Here is a 25,445-nt window from a genome sequence, read left to right on the forward strand (position 1 = left end):
AGTTGATGACTTTTCTGCATAAATTAGTTCAGCTTTCCGGTGCTCCGATGGGCTGGAAAAGGTGAATACAGTCCTAGGAGACTCTTTCTTAGGACTGTATCCACCTTTTCCAGCCCACCGGAGCACCGGAAAGCTGAACTAATTTATGCAGGATAAGTCATCAACTGACGAGCCGAGAAGTTCGTGACTAATCGAATTTACTGTAAGTTCGCTCATCTCTAGTCCAGCTGGTACATCAGACTTGCTGAATCCCAGAGTGTTTGTTGTTTGCACCAGAAGTCATTTTAACTGTTCATTTCTCTGGGACGCACGTTACGGGTCCCAAAATAAATAGTGAAAGTGACTTCTGGTTGGCGTAGCAGCTGGTGTGGGATTAAACGAGTATGATATGTAGTCATGTTATGTGACTGCTGAAAAGAAAGCTTACAGTAAGTGGTTTACCGGCATGGCTGTTTAGCGTGTTCTGAGAACTGTTGGGGAGTAATATAAATAAAATTCCTTGGAGCTTTAGAGTATGTTCACACATACAGTGATCCCTCAACTTACAATAGGTTGAACATACATTTGGTCTTTTCTGGACCATTGTAACTTGAAACCAGACTCGACATACAATGATACAGACAGTCCAGATCTGTGAAATGTGTCGCAACTGGAGGAACTGACCAATCAGAATGGGCATTTTACTGGTAAAGCACGTCTATTACTGAAATACAAGCACTGACTGGCTGTCTGGTAGCGCCCCCTACAGTACAGGGAGGAACTACAGGTTCTGTACTACTCCTTACCTGTGCCAGGGTTAGCTGCTCCTTTTGGACACCAAGTAAGGGCGGCTCCATTTGGGACACTGTGTGTACTGTATAGGACCCTGAAGAAGCTCCTGTCCTTTACATAAACCATTGTTTCCCAACCAGGGTGCCTCCAGCTGTTGTAAAACTACAACTCCCAGCATGCCCGGACAGCCATCGGCTGTCCGGGCATGCTGGAAGTTGTAGTTTTGCAACAGCTGGAGGCACCCTGGTTGGGAAACACTGAAATAGACAGTGATTTACAGCTTCCAGCAGATCTTTATTACTTTTATATGGAAGGATTTGCTTTATCTGTATTAGTTATCTACTTATTTTTCTTTAATCATCACCTTTTCCTATTTTTGGATGACATTTTGGTGGCTTCAGAACCAATTACCAGGTTTCCATAGAGTTCTGGTCTCAACATACAATGGTTTCAACATACAATGGTCGTCCTGGAACCAATTAATATTGTAACTTGAGGGACCACTGTACTGTGTATGCTGTGGATTTCATGCTGTCTTTAGCTGTTTATATTGATTTATACAGCATAAAATCCACAGTATATATAGTACATGTGAACATACTCTTAAGGTGAGAGCGACAACAGCTATGACAACAAAAAACATAAACACCAATATGTAAAAATTAAGGGAGCCATGTAAGAAAGAGCCAGGTGAGGATTGGGAATATATATTTAAGTGTCCCTGTAATTTTTATTTCAGTGTTGACTGTACCAGTTTTCAGTGCTGACTCCTTGAACGATCAATAGAATCAGTGATGGGCGTGCTTTACTCCCCGGCTCGCAGGGCAACAGGACGGCCCTATTATAAGTTTATGGGACCGTCCTGTAAAGCATGATTGAGATCACTGTAAACTGGGGAGTAAAGCACACCGGTGCACTTCCCCACGCTGGTTCTTATTAGTGTTGAGCGGCATAGGCCATATTCGAATTTGCGATATTTCGCGAATATATGGACGAATATTCGTCATATATTTGCTAAATTCGCATATTCGTAATATTCACGTAAAATTTTCGCATATGCAAAAAATTTTATATGCAAAAATGAGCATTAAAAAAATTGGCATGTGCAAAAATTAGCATAACCGAAAATTAGCATAAGCGAAAATTAGCATATGCAAATTTTCACAAATTCGATAATTCGTACGCCAGTCTCACACAGTAGTATTAGAGCCTTCTTTACACCACACAAGCTGGAAGCAGAGAGGGATGATCACTGTTTTGTGTACTGTGAAGAAAAAAAAAATAAATACAATATTCGTAATTACGAATATATAGTGCTATATTTGTGAATATTCGCGAATCCGCGAATATGCGATATTCGCGAATAAAATTCGCAATGCGAATATTCGCGAGCAACACGAGTTTTTATCAGTGGGGTAGGCAGCACCGAGACCTAAGACCGAGATTATGGAAAAGGAAAAACTACTTCTAAATTTAAATTTAAAGTTTTGGACGCATTTTTTTTATTTTTTATATTAGGACTAGTCAGTGTTCGCCACCCTGTGGCTCCTTGGCCGTTGCCAAACTACAACTCTTGTCATGAACGTTGTGAGGAGAGTATTTCGTTACAGCTGCAGAGCCACAGGTTGGGGAACACTTACTTTTGCATTTTGATATCCTAAGGATTACTGGGCAGATTATCTGTATAAAATTACTGCAGACAGAATAACATTTTACTTGATGAGACATAAACACAATCTCTTACAACTCCAACAATTGGGGGTGAGGTACCTTTTTAAAGGGGTTAACAGGGACAGTGCAATGACTTTTAGTAAAATAATGCATTCTTACGTCGATATCCCTTACTTTTACTGCAACTGTTTTTAGAGATGAACCTAATATAGTCAGTAGAATGTACTGTCCCCTACACATAAAATGGGTCACACTATAGATATATACTTTATATGGTATATAGCATATAGTGTTAAAATTAAGAGTCAAGTACAGAAGTCCCAATAGCAACATTTTCCTACAGAAAACCCAATGAAGCATGTGACTAATCACTGAGGAGGCAATGGACGTGCTGGACTGTGTCTCTTTTCCCTTCTGTGGCCAGCACAGAACATGGAACAGCACAAATGTGTGTCCACTAAACAAAGTCTGTGCATGGGAAGCAGAAGACTGGCCTGCAGCCGTATGAGTAGTAATAGTCCCAGGGTACACAGCTTCAGGATACAGACCCTAAGAAAACCAGCCAGACACATGACTTTCACCAATCTCGTGATGGGATCAGATTTTTGTACTGCAGACCCCATTACAAGTTAATTTAGTTCCTCATGTTTGCTACGTCCATGTGATTGTTTGCATTGGTTTGTTCCCATTATAACCTTTTACCTTAAAATTACCATCTTTTGTTGATGATATGTGGAACTTTAAAAAGAATAAAAAATTAAAAATTTGACTTAAAAAATTCCTCTGTGCCTTCTCTAGGATATCATCAGTTGAGAGGCATAAAGGCCACGGGTAATAGGGTCAGAGCTCAGTCATTCAGCTCTGTTCCTCTCCCAAATCTGAGACATGCTGGTAACCTAGGGTTTGAGACTTCTGTCGGAAAAGGACTGTGATCAGCAGGACGATGAGTAGGAAGAGGATACAGCCACAAGCGACAAGACCCACGATGACTTCTGTTCAATCAAAGAAAGAGAAAAAAGTAAGAAACCTGAAAGTCTAATCAGGGACGGACCCGGGGCCCGAAACCACTAGCAAAATGACACCCAACCCCAATCTTTCTCAAAGCGGCAAGGAAAGGATACTGAATGAATATACAGCAAATCCCCAGGAAGTATGTGCACTGATCCCTCACCTGTGTCGTTGCTTGGGCTGGAGATCTGACACTCTTTCTCCCAGTCTTTAGCGATGACTCGATCCAGTAAGCTATGGAACTTATCGAGGGGACAGCTGTGCACACAGCCGGGTATGCTTAGTGGATAGGGCTGCTGTGTGCTGTCATTTCTAAAATACATCTCGACTGTAAAGTTTCTGGTAGGAGACAATAAAAAAATAACAATGATAGACATGGAGTAGTGGTTAGGTATGTGGTGGCGAAAATAATGAGACCATTGGCCAATGCTTGAATTTGCAGCAAGCAGCAGTATCTCAATGAAAACAATAGGCAGATCTGCAGCAGAAAATACAAACGTGTGAATGTATCCTTAAAAAGGGAAACTGAGGGTTGAGGATATTCCCAGTCTTTTGGAAGATATGTGGAGGGAGGTTGTAAAAACATATTACTCTACGGTAGTTAGTGCTCGGGATTTGCTTATTCAGTCCAGGTTCATCCTCCGCTTATACTATATACCAGTTAGGCTACATCGGATGGGGGTCTCGGGGACAGAGATCTGTTTCAGGTGTGGGAGTGAGAGGGGCACCTTCTTACATGCGGTGTGGACTTGCTTCTGCGTTGTGCCCTTTTGGAGGGAGGTTGTGACATTCTTCTCGGACCACTTAGAATTCCTCTTTGTTTTAACGCCAGAGGTGTGTTTGTTGGGTGTCATTAATGGGTTGGTGATGGGCTCTTACATTCTAGTCCGCTTCCTTTTGTTCTGTGCCCGTAAAGTTATAGTAATGGCCTGGAAGGATGTGTCCTCACCCCCTCTGGCCCGGTGGATAGCCCTAGTTAATAAATATGTCCCTTTGTATCATGCCCTCTATGTTAGTAGGAAATGTCCCAAAAAATTTGACAAGGTCTGGGTTCCATGGTTGTTGCTAGATGTCTCTACTGATCCTCCAGTTCAGGGGGCCTCTCAGTCATAGAATGTCCTACTGGGAATCTAGGAGCTCTAAGGGTAGGTTTGGATGTGTGTGTGAGTGCATGGTGTTGTTTATATGTGTTGTAGTTCTGGATGGGCCTCCCTTCCCTCGATTGCTCATATTCGTTCCAGTTTGTATTAATGTTCCTGTGGCATGACTATGTTGGGAGAGGAGGGGGAGGGTCTGTTGAATTGTTTTCTGTCTGTTAAAGTTGTTTGAAAAACCAATAAAAATATGTTTTAATTAAAAAAGAAAAAAAAAGAAAAAAAGGGAAACTGACAGCTGGTTGTTCTGGACTAAACCCAATACACATGGATACTGTGTGGGCACCTGGATCTGTGGAGCTGTTCCTGAGATCTACAATGTATTAGCCAGCATTGCTATTACCATAATTGCCAGCTTTTCTCAGATATGACCATCCTAAATATTCATGAGACCCCCTTTGCTCATGTGAGTGCAAGATGGGCGTGCATATCGGTGCAGAGGGGAAGGAGGCAGTGATGCTGGCTCCTGCCTCCATTACGCAGTGATTAAGATGTCAGCAATGCTGGCTAATTCACTGTATATCTCCGAAACGGCAGGACCGATCCAGGCGAGTAACTGATTATTTTAATTTATTTCACTCTCACTATAACCCAGTGTATTGGGTTTAGTACAGGTGAACCAGCTGTCAGTTTCCCTTTAATATAGATTTAGCTAATTTCTACACTATGTGCTTGATATGATGGATGTAATGGCCACAGCAGCTGTACCATATTAAAAGGGGTACTCCGGTGGAAAACACTTTTTTTTATATAGGTCTTAAGTCAACTGGTGCCAGAAAGTTAAACAGATTTGTAAATTACTTCTATTAAAAAAATCTTAATCCTTCCAGTACTTATCAGCTGCTGTATACAACAGAGTAAATTCTTTTCTTTTTGGACTTCTTTTCTGTCTGTCCACAGTGCTCTCTGCTGACAAGCCTGCCCATGTCAGGAACCGTCCAGAGCAGAAGAAAATCCCCATAGCAAACCTATGCTGCTCTGGACAGTTCCTGACACGGACAGGGGTGTCAGCATAGAGCACTGTGGTCAGACAGAAAGGAACTTCCTGTGGAGCATACAGCAGCTGATAAGTACTGGATGGATTGGGATTTTTTAATAAAAGTAATTTACAAATCTGTTTAACTTTCTGGCACCAGTTCATTAAAAAAATGTTTTCCACCAGAGTACCCCTTTAACAACACATTACATCCATATATTATGAATATCACATATAGCTATCACAATTCAAGTAATTTCTGGAGTGGACATTTACAAAATGGTTGTCTCAGGAGCTAAAACAGCATAAATATCATATGCACAACTAAAAGAATAGACCACTCTGTAAATTAATTTCCCTGTAAAGAAAGGCGTCCTTACAGAGAACAAAGCGGACTCATGATAGGAGCAGATGACATCTTACCCAGGAGACTCTTCATGCAGCTCGAATATATGGCAGGAAGCATAAGGAGCCTGTTTTCCATTGTAGACGTCCAGTGCCATCTGCAGAGCACCCAGTGTGGTGTCGTGCTAAGTAGAAGTGGAGATATTGGTGAGATACTTTATGACATCAAGGGCAGAAATTATTCCTGCAGTGCCACCTACCACATCTATCCACTTACTGTTGAGTATGCAATGAATTTCAGGCCATGGGAGGCATTCTGTGCAGCTGCTGATATATTCTTTAGGATCTGAGCCACCAACACACCTGTGGTGCAAAACAAGTGACTTAACTGATTGAAATCAGCGCATGTAATGTCATTTAAAGCACTTTTTTGCATTACTACTGTAACTGATGTGTAATTGAATGTGACAAATCCTGTTCAATTGTAACAGAGTGCGGTGCTACAACTGCACAGGCAGGAATACCATCTTCCAACACTTTAGGATGCTGCACGGAGTCATTTCTAAAGACACGTGTAGTTAGAGTGGGTTATGTCCAGCCCCTTCCATATTCTCCTATGAAGGCGCTTTCACATGTAAATATTCCCCTGCAGATTTCCACAGTAAAATTATGTACGAGTAAACATATCCTATAGGTGCTTTCTTAAAGGAGAACTCTAGACCATAAAAATTGTCCCCCATAGTGCCGGCAGTAAAAAAAAATAAAGATATATATATACCTTCCTCTGCTCCCCCGGGGCCTCCGGTAACCGGCTCCGGTCTCCGCCGCAATCCACTTCCTGGTTGCCAGTGGTCGGAGAGTCTTACTGCACTCAGCCAATCACCAGCCGCAGCGCAGTCCGACTCGGCCGGCGACAGGCTGAGCGGCAGTGTGACGTTTTCGGCCCCGGCCGCAGGTGCCGGTGTAGTGAAGAATTTTGTGTCCTGAAGCGTTTTTTCACACTGGCGCTCAGCCTATCACCGGCCGAGTCGGACTGCGCTGCGGCTGGTGATTGGCTGAGCGCAGTATGATTCAACCGACCACCGGCAACCAGGAAGTGGATCGCGGCAGAGACCACAGTATGTACATCTTTATTTTTTTACTGCCGGCAGTATGGGCGACAATTTTTATGGTCTGGAGTTTCTCCTTTAAGTGACGTTTTTTGCAGTATATATTACAATGCAGATTTTTATAATTTTTTCAATATTTAAGTCAATGGGAAACGTATTCTGCTGTATACAGCAGTATCCATTTTTAACATTCATTAACATATACGTTTCATTTTTTTTGTGTGTAAAACATATAAGTGTATAAACAGAAATGTTGCAGTTTACAACTCATATTGATACCTGCTGCTTTATTACTGTACCTCCTTGCAGACGTGCTTTCTCCTCCTGCTTGATGATCCCAAAGAGGAACCTGAAGCTGAAATCTTTTAAATTTCTCAGTCGTTCCATAACATCTTTAGTTGCCCAGGATGGAAGGCTCAGGTTATGTTTAGACTAAGGCAAAAAAAATGAAATAAAAAAAGTTACTGGTGGGGTGCAGGTGATAAGGATGCCACAGAAGGTGGGGGCAGAAGCAGTATGCCACGCCATGTGCCTCTATTAGATCTTGTGGAGAAGAAAAGGTTATGTGTGTACCGGTTATAGGTTTTCATTAGAGATGAGCGAACTTACAGTAAATTCGATTCGTCACGAACTTCTCGGCTCGGCAGTTGATGACTTATCCTGCATAAATTAGTTCAGCCTTCAGGTGCTCCGGTGGGCTGGAAAAGGTGGATACATTCCTAGGAAAGAGTCTCCTAGGACTGTATCCACCTTTTCCAGCCCACCGGAGCACCTGAAAGCTGAACTAATTTATGCAGGAAAAGTCATCAACTGCTGAGCCGAGAAGTTAGTGACAAATCGAATTTACTGTAAGTTCGCTCATCTCTAGTTTTCATAATTACCTTACTCTTCACACAAAAAAAGGGACCTACAGGAACACATTATCACATTTAAACAGTTGTTGCAGCTAGAAAATAAGAACTAGAGCAGTGGTCTTCAACCTGCGAACCTCCAGATGTTGCAAAACTACAACTCCCAGCATGCCCGGACAGCCGTTGGCTGTCCGGGCATGCTGGGAGTTGTAGTTTTGCAACATCTGGAGGTCCGCAGGTTGGAGACCACCGAACTAGAGCTTAGATTTCAGATATTAAAAAGGAGTTATGCAGTGGAGCAGAACGCCAGAGGCATCACTGGAGCGCAGGAGGGGATTAAAGGTTTGTTTTGTTATATACTACAGAACAGGCATAAAGCGGTTGGATAACCTTTTTAATGTCCACAATCTAAGCTCTTAAATTATTCCAGGATCAATACTCTAGGAACAATATTTGGGGTGCAGCTACTGATGTCATGGAGCAGAAAGAAAGGTTTACTTCCTAGTTCTGTGTATAAGGGAGAGGAAAAGCTGCAGGTGACATCAGGAATAAAGAAAGATCCTATCCTGTTACTGTCGTCTCTCCCCCAGTGACCATAGCAGAAAAGCAATACAGGAACATTTGTCCATGTTATCATCCCTCTTACCAAACAGGGAGTATGGGTGTCCTCTGATTTTTACATTTAAATGGGATGGGGGACTCCTTTACTAATGGTTTATGAAGACCTGTTGTTGCATTAACCACCTTGGCATGTACTACACTGACCTATACAGCTAGGTTCAAACTACGGAAATTCCGCTTGCTAAAATGTATAGTGTAGTGAATGGGTTTCCGTTCACAAATTCACAATTCGGAATTTGTGAAGCAGAATTTGTGAACGGAAAATCCGCTTGGAAATTTCCACCTGAAGAATGGCGGTGCTCTTTCTTCAGGCGGAAATCCGCTCAGAACACATTGCAGTCTATGGGAGACTGCAGTGTCCGCGCGGTCCTAGCGCCGACTGATTCAGTCAGCGCTGGCCGCACTCGGAATCTCCGGGCGGAAATTTTCGGCCCGGAGATTCCGCAGTCTGAACTTAGCCTAAGACTACCTTTTAGACTATCACAGGGTATGTGATCTGATAGAGATGCTAGAGACGACTAACCTCACAGAACAAGATGTCATAGATTGTCCATACAGATTCTAGTGAACAGTCTGTTAGTCCAGAGTTATTGGCGACCATCTGCAGAAACTCCTATTGAATATAAAGAAGATGTAAGCAGAAATCATTCTATCACTTTTTACATAAATGCGCAGTTATGATTTATTCACACATTGCGGTCATGGCTATAGTGGTTTTTCATGATTCAGAATAACTCTGTCATGTCATGGTTTTTGCCCTACAGTGTGAATAAACCCATTACTCTTTCACTAACCGTATTCTCTCTGGTTTTGTTGACATATTCGGGAGATTGCCGTGTCTCTTCTTGCAACTTGAGATATTTTGGACATGGAAGAATTGGAAACTTCAAGAGCTGAAATAAAGCAAAATATCATCAACAGCTAAAAGTAAAAACACAACTAAGGCCCTTAAAGCAGAGGTGTGCCACCTTTTTTTGTCAGAGGGCTGTGATATTGTTCTTATTCAAGAGACCACAATTTGTCATTTTGGCTATTTATCCTAGCACTTAACTTTTATTACTACTCCCAATGTTCAGACCTTAGGCTTCCAGCACCTGCATATAGTTTATTTCCAGCACTGCCTCTGTGATGATTAACTTATGGTACATGGATTTGCCATCAATAGTTTTTGGTCGAAAAAACCCTTCAAGGAAATGGAGACACCTAAGCAGGAATGAATTTCTCCCTCTCTCTAATGATGTGATGGGAAGAAAAATGAATATACTAGTAAACTGTTTGTAACACCATTACTTACTTGTTCTTCAGAATCTGGAACTGTGTGCACTGGGACTGGCTGCCAGGAGATATTTGGATTGAAGACCTGGGCACCTTCAGGTGGGTATAAGCCGGCCAGGTTTGCCTCTGCACTCATCAGAGTGCGGTCCACATCTGTGCTCCTTACATAAATCTGGGAAAGAACAGGAAACACATAAAAAGGAACTATGATATTGTAAGTGGCCGGGCTGTATGGTAAAGTCTACCTTAAAGGGGCACTCCGCTGCTAGACATCTTATCCCCTATCCAAAGGATAGGGGATAAGATGTCTGATGACAAGGGTCCCGCTGCTGGGGCCCCTGCGATCTCCCGCAGCCTCTGGTGTTCTAAACAAATGCAGGGTTCCTGCGGCAGTGGTCGTGATTTCACGGCCACGCCCCCTCATGTCACATCATGCCCCTCCATTCATGTCTATAGGAGGGGGCGTGTCGTCAGACACGCCCCCTCCTTTAGACATGAATGGAGGGTGTGGCCATGACGTCATGATTACGGCCTTGTTCAGAATGCTTGAGCACCAGAGTACCCCTTTAAACCCTTTTAGGGGCACCTACCTCATGCCTGTCATATGACTCGTTGAGGAATCCTTTGTAACGTGCCCGGAGTGCCTGTCCCAAGTCCCATTGCTGTTTCATCCCAATCTAGAAAAAGAAAAAAAAAGCTTAATTTATTATACAGGGTGGGCTATTTATATGGATACACCTTAATAAAATGGGAATGGTTGGTGATATTAACTTCCTGTTTGTGGCACATTAGTATATGTGAGGGGGGAACTTTTCAAGATGGGTGGTGACCATGGCGGCCATTTTGAAGTTGGCCATTTTGAATCCAACTTTTGTTTCTTCAATAGCAAGAGGGTCATGTGACACATCAAACTTATTGGGAATTTCACAAGAAAAACAATGATCTGCTTGGTTTTAACGTAACTTTATTCTTTCATGAGTTATTTACAAGTTTCTGACCACTTATAAAATGTGTTCAATGTGCTGCCCATTGTGTTGGATTGTCAATGCAACCCTCTTCTCCCACTCTTCACACACTGATAGCAACAGCGCAGGAGAAATGCTACACAGGCTTCCATTATCTGTAGTTTCAGGTGCTGCACATCTCGTATCTTCACAGCATAGACATTTGCCTTCAGATGACCCCAAAGATAAAAGTCTAAGGGGGTCAGATCGGGAGACCTTTGGGGCCATGCAACTGGCCCATGACGACCAATCCACTTTCCAGGAAACTGTTCATCTAGGAATGGTCGGACCGGACACCCATAATGTGGTGATGCACCATCTTGCTGGAAAAACTCAGGGAATGTGACAACTTCAGTGCATAAAGAGGGAAACACATCATCATGTAGCAATTTCACATATCCAGTGGCCTTGATGTTTCCATTGATGAATAATGGCCCCACTATCATTGTACCCCATATACCACACCATACCATCAATTTTTGTGTTCCAACAGTCTTGGAGGGATCTATCCAATGTGGGTTAGTGTCAGACCAATAGCGGTGGTTTTGTTTGTTAACTTCACCATTCACATAAAAGTTTCCTCATCACTGAACAAAATCTTCTGCGTAAACTGGGGGTCCTGTTCCAATTTTTGTTTTGCCCATTCTGAAACTACGGATACTGGAAGCCTGTGCTAGCATTTCTCCTGCGGTGTATAGAGTAGTATATAGCAGTGTATACGGATACTGGAAGCCTGTGCTAGCATTTCTCCTGCGGTGTATATAGTAGTAGATAGCAGTGTATACTGATACTGGAAGCCTGTGCTAGCATTTCTCCTGCGGTGTATATAGTAGTAGATAGCAGTGTATACGGATACTGGAAGCCTGTGCTAGCATTTCTCCTGCAGTGTTGCTATCAGTGTGTGAAGAGTGGGAGAAGAGGGTTGCATTGACAATCCAACACAATGGGCAGCACATTGCACATTTTATAAGTGGTCAGAAACTTGTAAATAACTCATGAAAGAATAAAGTTATGTTAAAACCAAGCACATCATTGTTTTTCTTGTCAAACTCCCAATAAGTTTGATGTGTCACATGACCCTCTTCCTATTGAAAAAACAAAAGTTGGATTCAAAATGTCCGCCATGGTCACCCCCCATCTTGAAAAGTTTCCCCCCCTCACATATACTAATGTGCCACAAACAGGAAGTTAATATCACCAACCATTCCCATTATATTAAGGAGTATCCATATAAATGGCCCACCCTGTAGAAGAGAGGAACCTGGAAAGTGCAGATCATAAAATATTACTTTGAAGCAGTGTTTCCTAACCTCTCCAGCTGTTGCCAAATTACATCTCCCATCATGCCCTCACTGAGCTCTGTAATAGCTGAAAAGCATCTGGTTGGGGGACACCGTTTCAAAGTACAAACATATAATTTATCAGCACAAAATTTTGGACCTAAATACAAAATGATATTACAAGGTGAATATTTACAGAAAATGGCTCCAATGGTGGAGCCAATCCTACCTGTGTAAGCTGCCCAAATCCCTGAGGCCAAGCACTTTCCTGATGCACATCCCTAGGATAAGACCTCACAGGAGATCGGTCACCATGTCGATACACCTGAAAAATACAATCATCATGTAAACCACCAGGAAAATTACACCATACGTGTATCATTTGGAGGATATCCACCTGAAAAATTCTGAACTGCTGGGATTGACCATTTCACATCATTTTTACCTAATGTGTATAAGCAGCTTTAGAACCTGTTCACACAGCAAATGAAAATTCAGCCTCAAAATCCACACCTAAAATCAGTGCGCCGATCAGACATTTATATACGGATTTACAGAAGCAGATCGCTGCTGAATTGCTCTGGAATGCTTCTTTTAGCATTGAGTGTAGAGATGAGCGAACTTACAGTAAATTCGATTCGTCACGAACTTCTCGGCTCGGCAGTTGATGACTTATCCTGCATAAATGAGTTCAGCTTTCAGGTGCTCCCGTGGGCTGGAAAAGGTGGATACAGTCCTAGGAGACTCTTTCCTAGGACTGTATCCACCTTTTCCAGCCCACGGGAGCACCTGAAAGCTGAACTCATTTATGCAGGAAAAGCAATCAACTGCCGAGCCGAGAAGTTCGTGACGAATCGAACACTATAAGTTCGCTCATCTCTAATTGAGTGCACAGTGAAAGCAGTTTTAATTTTTTCATTTGAAAAGACTCTGAATTAAAGGGGTACCCCGGTGGAAAACATTTTTTTTTTTTATGAACTGGTGCCAGAAAGTTAAACAGATTTGTAAATTACTTCTATTAAAAAATCCTTACCCTTCCAGTACTTTTTAGCAGCTGTATGCTACAGAGGAAATTCTTTTCTTTTTGAATTTCTTTTTTGTCTTGTCCACAGTGCTCTCTGCTGACACCTCTGTCCGTGTCAGGAACTGTCCAGAGCAGCATAGGTTTGCTATGGGGATTTTCTCCTGCTCTGGACAGTTCCTGATATGGGCATCAGGTGTCAGCAGAGAGCACTGTGGACAAGACAAAAAAGAAAATAATTTCCTCTGTAGTATACAGCTGATATAAAGTACTGGAAGGTTAAAGAAGTAATTTACAAATCTGGCACCAGTTGATTTAAAAAAAAGATATTTTCCACCAGAGTACCCCTTTAAGCATCTAAATCAGCTGAATTTTGCTCTGTGAATTGTGCTTTAGGGTCTCAGCTGACCACAGACACCATACAACAGTTTTTTCTGAATGTTGGTCTTTAAAAAAAATAAAAATAAAAAAATAAGCAGTCTGGAAATGTTCTTTTTCTTCTTTCTTATATGGTGCAGCATAGACTATTATTAAAGATTTAAAGGGGTATTCCAGGCAAAAACGTTTTTATATATTATATATATATCTCTCAACTGGCTCCAGAAAGTTAAACAGATTTGTAAATTACTTCTATTAAAAAATCTTAATCCTTTCAGTACTTATGAGCTTCTGAAGTTAAGGTTGTTCTTTTCTGTCTAAGTCCTCTCTGATGACACCTGTCTCAGGAAACGCCCAGTTTAGAAGCAAATCCCCTTAGCAAACCTCTTCTAAACTGGGCGTTTCTCGAGACGCGTGTCATCAGAGAGCACTTAGACAGAAAAGAACAACCTTAAATTCAGAAGCTCATAAGTACTGAAAGGATTAAGATTTTTTAATAGAAGTAATTTACAAATATGTTTAACTGTCTGGAGCCAGTTGATATATATAAAAAAGTTTTTGCCTGGAATTCCCCTTTAAACAAAACAAAACCCAGACTGCCTCTTTAATGGTCTATTCACACGTACAGTACTCTGTGCAGATTTGAGGCACAGATTTTCTGCTGCAGATTTCAATATAAACTAAATGACTGAACACAGATTGAAATCCTGCACATCACATCTGCGCAGAATACTGTACGTGTGAATAGACCCTTAGGGTAGGGTCATGTGTGTATTTTTGCTGCAGATCTGCTGATGCAGATTGTGCTGCCCATTGACTTCAATGGGCAGCTAAATCTGCTGAAGCAGATTTGCAGCAGAAAATACGCACGTGTGACCCTACCCTAAGGGTCTATTCACCCGTGCAGTATTCTGCGCAGATGTGATGTGCAGGATTTGAAGCTCTTTCCAGTCATTCAGATTACATTGAAATCTGCAGCAGAAAATCCTGCGCCTCAAATCTGCACAAAATACTGTACGTGTGAATAGACCCTAAAGGAGTATTCCCAACTGCCCCATTCACCTTTTTGGGGCAGGACTTTGGTGGATGATTGACATGTCAGCTTGCTTGAACAGGTGCGTTCCGACAGCTTGTATAGATCGGCACTGGATGTGCATAGTGAATGCTCCAGGGCTTATGTACTAGCAGGTCAGAGTAGGAGCACCAGGGATCTAGTTGTGTCCTCCCTGCTGAGTTTTATCTGTTTAGGTGAAGACAACAGCAGATAACAGTTCAGACCTCAGACACGTGCACTGTTTATTTTAGCTTCTGGAGGACATCCGGTCATAATGATCATGTTGTCCCCCAGAAGCTAAAATAAACAGTGCACTTGTCTGAGGTCTGAGTCTTCACATAAACAGATAAAACTGTCAGCAGGGACCACACAGCCAGGTCCCTTGTGCTCCTACTCTGACAGCTCCCGGGCTTGTTCACAGTCAAACCTATGGGGCTGCAAAGAGATGATCGGGACTTAAAGGGGTATTCTGGTCACAGACATCTTATCCCCCTCCCACACCCCCTCAATTCATGTCTATGGGAGGTGGTGTGATGGCCATGACGTCACGGGGAGGGGGAGGGGCAGGGCGTGGCGTCACGAGGGAGGGAGGAAGGAAGGGGGGTGCGTGCCTTGACGCCACCAGGGGGGCAGCATGATGTCACGTCTCCAGTCCCGGAAACAAGGGTTTCCGAGACTGGAGCAGCAGCCCTGCATAGAATGTGGGTGCTGCATGAAGATCGTGGGGGGTCCCAGTGGCGGGCCCCCGTGATCAAACATCTCAAACCCTATCCTTTGGATAGGAGATAAGAGTTGTTCTTTTCTGTCTGACCACAATGCTCTCTGCTGACACCTCTGTCTGTCTCAGGAACTGTCCAGAGTAGCAGCAAATCCCCATAGCAAACCTCTCTGGCTCTGGATAGTTCCTGAGAAAGACAGAGGTGTCAGCAGAGAGCACTGTGGTCAGACAGAAAAGAACAACTCAACTTCAGCAGCTGATAAGTACTGGTAGGATTAAGATTTTTTTAATGGAATACCCCTTTATCTACTTCCTGACAAAACAAGTTGTTTTGAATAGCAAAGATGTCAATTTTCTTCTTCTTTAGGTATTTCAATAATTCCGGCACCATTTTTTCTGTGATACATCAGGCTTTATTTCTATTTTAATATTTTTTTTTTTGTGATCAGGATAAAATGGACAAAACCAAACCAAAATGGAAATAAGTGTCTTTTTTATTTTTATTAATTGCACAGAGTGCTGCTCAAATACTTTTTTTCTATTGCGTACTATTACCTCTCACCCGCTGCCGCTCCCTCGGTGTCCGGGTATCTCACACTCCTACACCGTCATCATCCTGATCCGGCTGTGGTCAGCACGTCACAATGCCTGTCAGCAAATTGCTGGCCTCAGCAATATCCCGGCTCAGCTGGCGATAGGCAGTGTGATGCATTGAACATAGGCCCAGGAAGAAGACGGTGGCAGAGGAGACAACAGGGAAGCGGCGGCAGGTGAGTCCTCTTTATTGTTGTATTTGCAGGCTCCCCAAGCATTATGGTAAAAAAATTGCTCCTTTAAATTATTTTATATTTATTTTGTTTTATTTTTTTACACTGTAGGGCTGGTGTAGCACACAGCAGTTTTCTGGAGAAATGCCAAAGCAGTTTTTGAGCCAAAGTGGATTCAAAAGGAATAGGACATACCCGTATTTTTCGCCCTATAGGACGCATCGGCATATAAGACGCACCCAATTTTAAAGGTGCAAAATCTAGAAAAAAAGATTCTGCACCCAACAGTGATCTTCAACCTGCGGACCTCCAGATGTTGCAAAACTACAACTCCCAGCATGCCCGGACAGCCGTTGGCTGTCCGGGCATGCTGGGAGTTGTAGTTTTGCAACATCTGGAGGTCCGCAGGTTGAAGACTACTGGATAGGAGGTAGTACTCACGTGTCCCCGCCGCTCCGGACCCGTCACCGCTGCCCTGGATGTCGCTCCATTGCTGTAGCTGCGCCCCCGTGATGTCCCCGATGCTCCGGACGTCTTCTTTCCCGGGATCCACGCTCTCCGTCGCCGTCATCACGTCGCAACGCACGCCGCTCCTATTGGATGATGGGACGGCGTGTGCGACAACGTGATTATGTCGAAGGAGAGCGCCGCCATGCAGGGGATCCCGGCACGGAGCAGACACCAAGGAGGCAGGTGAGGTCCCTCCCGATGTCCTGTAAGCTGTTCGGGTCCCAAACAGCCCGACTGAGCAGCCGGGTTAGTGTCACTTTGGCTTCAGATGTGGCGGTCAGCTTTGATCACCGCGTCTGAAGGGTTAATACAGGGCATCACCGCGATCGGTGATGTCCTGTATTAGCCGCGGGTCCCGGCCGTTGATGGCCGCAGGGACCGACCCAATAGGTGTGTATTCTCCTTATAAGACGCACCAACTTTCCCCCCCCAGTTTTGGGGAAGAAAAAGTGCGTCTTATATGGTGAAAAATACGGTATTCAGCTGGGTTCACACTACGAAATTTTCAAGCGGAATTAAGCTTTATATTTCCAGAATAGCCCAATGGGATTCCGCTGAGCAGTGCCACTTCCAGTGGTGGAGCTTTCCGCAGAATAAACTTGTCCATCATTCTGTGCAGAATACATTGCCGTTCATGGGCACTGGCAATGTCTGTGCGGTCCTAGTGCTGACTGATTCATAGTGTGAACCCACCCTGGAAGAAAGGATATAGTTCGCCTTCCTGCTGAATCCACTTCAAAAACTGCCTGGTGTGAAACCAATTGCCAGCTGGTGCCGGGATCTCACAATTGGCAATGCATTATGGGGGAGATTTATAAAAATCTGTGCAGAGGAAAAGATGACCACTTGCCCATAGCAACCAATCAGATCGCTTCTTTTATTCTGCAGAGGCCTTTATAAGAATGAAAGAGATCTGAGTGGTTGCTATGGGCAACTGGTCAACTTTTCCTCTGCACAGATTTTAATAAATCTCCCCCTATGTGCGCAAATTTTTGTGAATTTGTAAATAAATGGCTGCCCCTTCACAGGCTATAATGGCATTGATTTAAAGAGGTTGTCTGACAAAAATAGTTTTTCAGCTTAAAGGGGATCTGTGGTACACATTTTTTATAATCCCCTGGGCCCGGGCTGCAAAAAGTAAGGCCCCTTTCACACTATAGATTCATCCGTTTTAAAGATCGGTTATAATGTTCCATTTTGAAAACCCTTATACGGCCGTTTAATGGATGTTATTTTGTGACGGGAGAAAGAATGGAAGAATTAGTACATGCACTATTTCTCCCGTTACCTCTCCCGTAATAAAATAACGTCAGTTATTAATAACGGGCTATGACGGGTTAAAACAGATAATGTAAAAATCCCATAGACTATAATGGGATTTTATAACGGCCGTTTAATGGATGATTTTCAGGGTTTTCATAACAGAACATATAACGGATCTTTAAAAACGGATGAATGTATAGTGTGAAAGGATACTAACAAAACAAACTTTAACTCACCTTTCGATGTTCCCCCGTTGAGCCGTTATCGGTGTCTTGGTCCTCCGGTTATGGGCGGCTTCCTGGGAACAGTGACTCATACTGCGCTCAGCGTATTGCCGGCCACAGCGATGTCCCGCCTCGGCCGGTGATAGGCTGAGCGCACCGTCATGTAAGGAGCCTGGACCCCGCCTTCTCCCTGCTGCCCGAGCTCCTTACATGACAACGCGCTCAGCCTATCACCGGCCGAGGCGGGACATCGCTGTGGCCAGCAATACGCTGAGCGCAGTATAAGATACCATCCCCAGGAAGAAGACCAGCACCTGTGGACCAAGACACCGATAACGGCGCAACGGAGAAATGTCGGAAGGTAAGTTAAAATTTGTTTTGTTACTTTTTGCAGCCCAGGCACAGGGGATTATAAAAAATGTGTACCACAGATCTCCTTTAAACTGCCGGCTTAAAGGGGTATTCCAGGCAAAACTTATATATATATATATATATATATATATCTCAACTGGCTCCGGAAAGTTAAACAGATTTGTAAATTACTTCTATTAAAAAATCTTAATCATTCCAATAGTTATTAGCTTCTGAAGTTTTCTGTCTAACTGCTCAATGATGATGTCACATCCCGGGAGCTGTGCATGATGGGAGAATATCCCCATAGGAACTGCACAGCTCCCGGGACGTGAGTCATCAGAAAGCAGATAGACAGCAAACAGCAACTCAACTTCAGAAGCTAATAACTATTGGAAGGATAAAGATTTTTTAATAGAAGTAATTTACAAATCTGTTTAACTTTCCGGAGCCAGTTGATATATATATAAAAAGGTTTTGCCTGGAATACCCCTTTAAAAAGAGAATAAAACTATACTTACCTTCCTCGGTCCCTATAGCTTCCAGCATCACTGCTTTCAATCTCTGATGGTCTCTCATTTGCTCGTCCTGGGGGTCAATATGCCAGACATGCTGTGGTGTCACTATGACTTATTGACACCCCAACCCCCCCCCCCCCCCCACCAGCATGATGGTGAACAGGAGGAGCGATACTGGAAGCTACTGGTCTGAGGGAGATATGGTTTTTTGGATTTTTTTTTGTAGCAGACAACCTGTTTATTATTTAACAAAACTCTTTTTGCAGGACAAGCCCTTAATGAATAGAATCAGGACAAGCCCGTGACCTATCTGGTACACAGATGCCTGTGGTGGCTGCTGTGCGTCAGCATTGTAGTCTGGAGGCTAATATCATATTTACATTTTTTTTTAAATATATTTTTCACAGAAAATAGTCTAATATACCATTTCATACTTGATTGTTTGGCAGTACAGTGAAGCATACCAGCAAAACACAGCCAAAGGGACATTCTTTGGGCCCCTCTCTGATGAATGGAAAGCCTTTGGCTGTCTGGACATGCTGGGAGTTGTAGTTTTGAAACAGCTGGAGGAACACCGGTTGGGAAATACTGGTACAATGTATTCCAAACATGGATCCGCCTGCGGTGATCTCCAGCTGCTGCAGAACTACAACTCCCAGCATGTTTTCAAGGCTTTGCCCTGGAGAATGAAATAGCTAAACTTCTATGAGAAGTGACAGCAGCACAAGAGAAAAAACCTGCTATACAATGTATACAATGGGGATCTATGGGCCACAGTCCAGCCCAATGCTACAACCTCTTGTGACTTGTCACACTTAATGCACAATGTGAAGAAGACAATGTTCTCAGCTGACTGTCAGGGCTATGTCCAGACCCCAAGCTGGACTCACTTCCGGGTTCTCTATAACACAGCAATAATGGCTGACGGGCGTCCCCTCCCTCACTCACCACAGTGACGAAGCGAAGCTGGCGAGCCTGTGCCAGGATCTGACCCGATAGTAAGACTATCATCCCCAGAGAGGATATTAAATTACACCCGCTCCTGGCAGCCATAATTCTTCAGTATGTCCGACCCCGGAACTCCTTGTGCAGAGCCGCACTTCCTGCGGGGAATGGTAGCGCGGTGACACGAGAGTAGTAAACATGGCTGCCGTTTTGGAACGCAAAGCAATAAATCAACATCCATCTTACTCACATTATGCCCCCGGTGGTCACAGGCGGAACAGCAATCAGGAAGATACTATCATTGTCAACCAAAACAATGTGAGGATCCCTCTTGTGGTGAAATAAAATACGCAGCAGCAAATACGCCGTGTGGGAACGTACCCTAAGAGAGTCTTATACTAAAGATTTTTGGCTTTACCACCAGCGGAGGCCCTAGACTTTGTGAGGTCTTAGGCAAAACTTAAAGGGGTACTCTGCCCCTAGACATTTATTCTGAATGCACAGAAGTATTAGGCCCCAGAGAGGTGCCCTATGTAATGAATCTTACTAATAGTGTCCCATCAGTTTCTCCTTGTGTACTAATAGTAGATACCCCCTTTAGCTACAAATTTACCGCATTCATTGATGGCCTCTGCAATACAAAACTCCACTCCTGCAGTTCTTGTTATTCCAGAATTCTTGAGATAACTCCAGAAGTGAGAAGTTTAGTTAAGGCTTTTGTCCTGTATACCTCTGGCATGACTGGTATGCTACCTGATCAAAGAGCTAATGTAAACATTTGGTAGAAAGTTTCACTAAGATATGAGCAAATTACTGAAGGAACAAATCCTGAATGAATCGGTGTATGAAAGCTGAATGAATGAATGAATGCAATCTGTAGATTTGTCGTTACCTTTACATTCAGCAGCAGTACACCCTGTTCCAAATTATTATGAAAATTCTATTTAAGTGTCACAAAGATGAAATATTTTGTTTTGCCATGGATGGCATTGTGTCTGAGGGATCTTTGATCACTGAAAACAATCTCGGGTGTGCCCAATTTAAGGAAAACGGTCACCTGTTCACCTGCACTATAACCCCATACACCGGGTTGTAGTGTGGATGAACAGGAGACCAATGCAGGGTCTCAGACTGCTATACCTACCTGCAGTCTGGTACCCCGATCCTCCAAAGCTACCCCTTCTTCCTGTGCTCATTTGCGCACTGAGGCAGTTCAGCCGGGTAGATTTAAATATTCATAAGCGCCAGTGCATCACCGGTCACTTGAGCGCTCAGTAGGCACGAGCGCTCACGTGACCAGTGATGTGTCGGTGCTTATGAATATTTAAATCTAGCCGGCTGGACTGCCTCAGTGCGCAAATGAGCACAGGAAGAAGGGGTAGCGTTGGAGGATCGGGGTACCGGACTGCAGGTAGGTATAGCAGTCTGAGACCCTGCATTGGTCTCCTGTTCACCCGCACTACAACCCGGTGTATCAGGTTATAGTGCAGGTGAACAGGTCACCGTTTTCCTTTAAGGAAAAACTACTAATGGTGGTTGTTCCACATTATTAAGCAGAGCACCATTTTTAAGCAATATGGGGAAGAAAAAGGATCTCTCTGCTGCTGAAAATAGTGAAATAGTTCAATGTCTTGGACAAGGTATGAAAACATTAGATATTTCACAAAAACTTAAAGGGGTTATCCACCATAAGGTGATTTTAGTAGGTACCTGGCAGACAGTAATGGACATGCTTAGGAAGGATCTGCACTTGTCTTGGGGCTTAATGATGATGTTGTGAGATTACCATAACACTGCGGCTAGCTTTATGTGAACTGGTATTTCCTGTTTCAGTTTTCTTTTTTGACTACAAATCCCATAATTCCATTTTCCTCCCTCCCACACATCAGCCACCCCACCCATTGAAACATAAATGAGCTTCATCCATTCAAAAGACCTGTGGTTTTCAATCAGGGTACCTACAGCTGGGGCATTAGTTGCAGAATGATCTCTCTCCCACCAAGCGATCGCTCCATCAGCTGACTAGTGTGTCAGGTCTCTGCCGTATTGCAACCTGGGAAAATCTGAGATAACAGTCATTTTGTGGAAAATATGGAAAGAAGAAACGAGGTGCGCTCCTAGTGGAGTATTATTAGGTGGGGTAGCGTGTGCACGTTTAGTTGCAACTTACCTTGTCAAGTTGTGCTCAGGGCACAACACCTCAGTGTGCCGATAGACTCACTGGGGTCTGTAGTCAAAAGATGCAGGCGGCAGCCTGAGCGTCCTTCACCGTGAATTCCAGGTCGCGGTGCAGAAATATCGATTAGAAAAGGAAAAAACAGGATATCCAATCCGTGGGCGCCTATTCCCAGGAAACCAAAAAGCCACAGAATATTGTTTAAAATAAAACTGGCGTTTATTGGTACAAATTCAGGGGTGCAACACAATGGTTTTGTACCCGGGCCGAGTTCTTCCTCAGGCAATGGGTGTTACAAGCGGATGTTTGCGCTGGTTAAATATACACATGCTACCTGGCATTGAATTACTGCCGGGTCACCGGGTCAAGGTACATCAGAACATAAAAAATTGTTATAACATAAACTAAATGAACTTTTCTTTTTACTTTAACATAATGCTCATGGTTGCAACATAGGTAACAAGGTTGTGTTGCAACAGAAATGTTGCAACATTGTGTATTTTCGCATAGCGCTGGAGCTCTCTCTCTCTTACTGCCCACTGCTGACATGCCGTGGGTTTACAATTGCATTGTAGTATATCACTGTAGCGTACTGCAGTACTCATACGAGAAAGTGAGCACGGCAGGTGGTTTGTATATAGCCGGATCGCTAGGTACGTGATCGGCAGAATCCTGTATTCCCAAACTGAGTGATTGATCGGGGAGGTCTGTGGATAATGAGCGGACTTGTGTGTTCATAACGGAACATATCTCATGGTGAGTGACATCAATTAGCATGTGAAGTTTATCGGCACGCATGTATAGGTGGCCATCCAGAGTTATATTGCAGCACTGGAGGTCCCCGTAAGTAGCCCACGCTGAAGTCAATAGGTACAGATATTACGGCCGCAGTCATGGGATACATGTATCTCCAGCGTAATGCTCGCAGAGGTGAGCAAGGCAGATGAACTATATGTAGCCCGATCACTGAATATTCCATCGGCAGAATCATGTACAACCCGAGTTGTTAGTTTATTCGGGAAGTACTGAAATTGATAGAGAGACTTGCGGGGCTAAACCCCTCTCAGCCTTAGCCCTGCAAGCCTCTCTATCAATTTCAGTACTTCCCGAATCAACTAACAACTCGGGTTGTACACGATTCTGCCGATCGAATATTAGCATGTGCACATAGCATGTGTATATTTAAACCAGCGCAAAAATGCGCTTGTAACACCCATTGCCTGAGGAAGAACCCGGCCCGGGTTCGAAACTATTGTGTTGCACCCCTGAATTTGTACCAATAAACGCCAGTTTTATTTTAAACAATATCCTGTGGCTTTTTGGTTTCCTGGGAATAGGCACCCACGGATTGAACATCCTGTTTTTTCTTTTTCTAATCAACAGTCATTTTGTATGCTGTTAAAAATAAATATTAGGGTGAAAATCACATAAGAATTGTGAGAAAACCGTACCCCTTTAACTCCTTAAGGACGCAGGGTGTACCTGTACGCCTGGCGCCCGCTCCCCTTCTATGACACGGGCTCAGGAGCTGACCGCGCTTCATAGCGGGGTGGTCCTAGCGGCTACCAGCCACTGGGACCCGTGTCTAATGCCGGAAATCACCAATCGCGGTGATGCCTGGCATTAACCCCTTAGACGCCACAATCAAAGTTGATTGTGGTGTCAAAAATTTAAGTAAAGAGTCCCCGCAGCTCAGTGGAGCTGATTGGCACCACTGCAGTAAAACTGTGGTGTCCCGATCAGCTGAGAGGACGGCAGAATGGCCATTACCTGCCTCCTTACCGTCGGATTGATGATCTGATGCTCCAGCTAGCCAATGCAGACTGGAGCAGCAGAGCAACGATAACACTGTTCAATGCTATGCTATGGCATATAAAAAAACAAGTTAATAAGTGTGTATTAACCCCTTCCCTAATAAAAGTTTGAATCGCCCCCCTTTTCCCATTTAAAAAAATATATATAAACAAAAATAAACAAACATATGTGGTATTGCCATGTGCGTAAATGTCCAAACTATATAAATATAATGTTAATTAAACCGCACGGTCAATGGCATATACAGAAAAAAATACAAAAGTCCAATACTGCATATCTCTTTGTATATCCTAAAAAAATTTATGAAAAGCCATCAAAACAAACAAAAATGGTGCCAATAAAAACTAGAGATCACGGCGCAAAAAATGAGCTCTCACACATTCCCGTATACAGAAAAATAAAAAGTTATAGGGGTCAGAAGAGGACAATTAAAACAAAATAAAACCTTTATGAGATGAATATCATTTTAATATATATCGTATGGGCCTACAGAATAAAGATAAGGTGTCATTTTTACCAAAAGGTGTACTGCAAAAAATTGTGTTTTTTTTTCCAATTTTGTCCCACAAATATGGTGAGAGGATTGATGTCATATAGTAAAATTTGTTGCGCAAAAAAACAAGCCCTCATATAGGTATTTAGGTGGAAAACTGAAAAAAAACGAAAGTGCAAAAATGAAAACAACGTGAGTTTAAATGGGCACTGTCATTAAAACAAATTTTTGCTAATGCACTGCTTATGAAAAAAAAAATCTTTCTAATGTACTTTGTTTAAAAAAATAAAAAAAATAAAGTTTTCTATGTTTTATTTGTGTTTAAAGGGGTGCTCCCGTGGAAAACATTTTTATTTTTTTTTAAATCAACTGGTGCCAGAAAGGTGAACAGATTTGTAAATTACTTCTATAAAAAAAAATCTTAATCCTTCCAGAACTTTTTAGGGGCTATATGCTACAGAAGAAATGTTCATCTTTTTAGATTTCTCTGATGTCACGACCACAGTGCTCTCTGCTGACCTCTGCTGTCCATTTTTGGAACTGTCCAGAGCAGGAGAAAATCCCCATAGCAAACATATTCTGCTCTGGACAGTTCCTAAAATGGACAGCAGAGGTCAACAGAGAGCACTGTGGTCGTTACGTCAGAGAAATTCAAAAAGAAAAGCATTTCCTCTGTAGTATACAGCCCATAAAATGTATTCGAAGGATTAAGATTTTTTTATAGAAATAGTTTAACTTTCTGGCACCAGTTGATTTAAAAATCAGGAGTACCCCTTTAACCTGTTGGGGACAAAGGATGTACAGGTACGCCCTCGCGTCCTGGTACTTAAGGACGGAGTGCGTACCTGTACGATTCCATATTGCCGATCACCACCGCTCGCCGGGCGGTGATCGGACCGGGATGACTGCTGATATCTATCAGCAGGCACCACTATACGGTGGTCTCCAAACTGTAGCCCTCCAGATGTTGCAAAACTACAATTCCCAGCATGCCCAGACAGTCAGGGATGCTGGGCGGTGTAGTTCTGCAATGTCTGGCCCTTCATATGTTGCAGAACTACAACTCCCAGCATGCCTGGACAGTCTGGGCATGCTTGGAGTTGAAGTTTTGCAACATCTGGAGGGCTACAGTTTGGAGACCACTACT

The 25,445-nt window shown here is 43.2% G+C and overlaps 1 protein-coding gene across 3 annotated transcripts; it reads right to left on the reverse strand.

Moving 5' to 3' along the window:
• Positions 1-1,466: 1,466 nt before the first annotated feature.
• Positions 1,467-20,451, reverse strand: ACP2 (acid phosphatase 2, lysosomal). Of its 3 annotated transcripts, none has more exons than XM_056526481.1 (11): positions 20,428-20,451; positions 12,295-12,390; positions 10,372-10,458; positions 9,801-9,953; positions 9,301-9,399; positions 9,030-9,119; positions 7,334-7,466; positions 6,203-6,288; positions 6,004-6,110; positions 3,614-3,789; positions 1,467-3,434 (listed from the first exon to the last, which is right to left on the reverse strand). In XM_056526481.1, exons 1-11 carry the CDS (start codon positions 20,434-20,436, stop codon positions 3,298-3,300), a joined length of 1,173 nt encoding a protein of 390 aa, XP_056382456.1. In that variant the 5' UTR covers positions 20,437-20,451; the 3' UTR covers positions 1,467-3,297. The 3 variants fall into 3 exon arrangements, with proteins under 3 accessions (XP_056382456.1, XP_056382455.1, XP_056382457.1); XM_056526480.1 differs by lacking the exon at positions 20,428-20,451 and adding an exon at positions 19,818-20,173; XM_056526482.1 differs by lacking the exon at positions 20,428-20,451 and adding an exon at positions 19,666-19,800.
• Positions 20,452-25,445: the final 4,994 nt, after the last annotated feature.

This window comes from Hyla sarda, chromosome 6 (genome assembly GCF_029499605.1).
Source record: "Hyla sarda isolate aHylSar1 chromosome 6, aHylSar1.hap1, whole genome shotgun sequence".
Taxonomy (NCBI): Eukaryota; Metazoa; Chordata; class Amphibia; order Anura; family Hylidae; genus Hyla; species Hyla sarda.

Bases quoted from the DNA above. Each gene is read 5' to 3' on its own strand.
- ACP2 (XM_056526480.1), bottom strand. From the start codon at position 19,922: ATGGCTGCCAGGAGCGGGTGTAATTTAATATCCTCTCTGGGGATGATA. The intron at 7,467-9,029 runs GTTAGTCGTCTC...TTTTTGCCTTAG, and splicing joins ATGACATCTTGTTCTGTGAG to TCTAAACATAACCTGAGCCT. The intron at 3,790-6,003 runs GTAAGATGTCAT...GTCTCCTACCAG, and splicing joins CTGCATGAAGAGTCTCCTGG to AAACTTTACAGTCGAGATGT.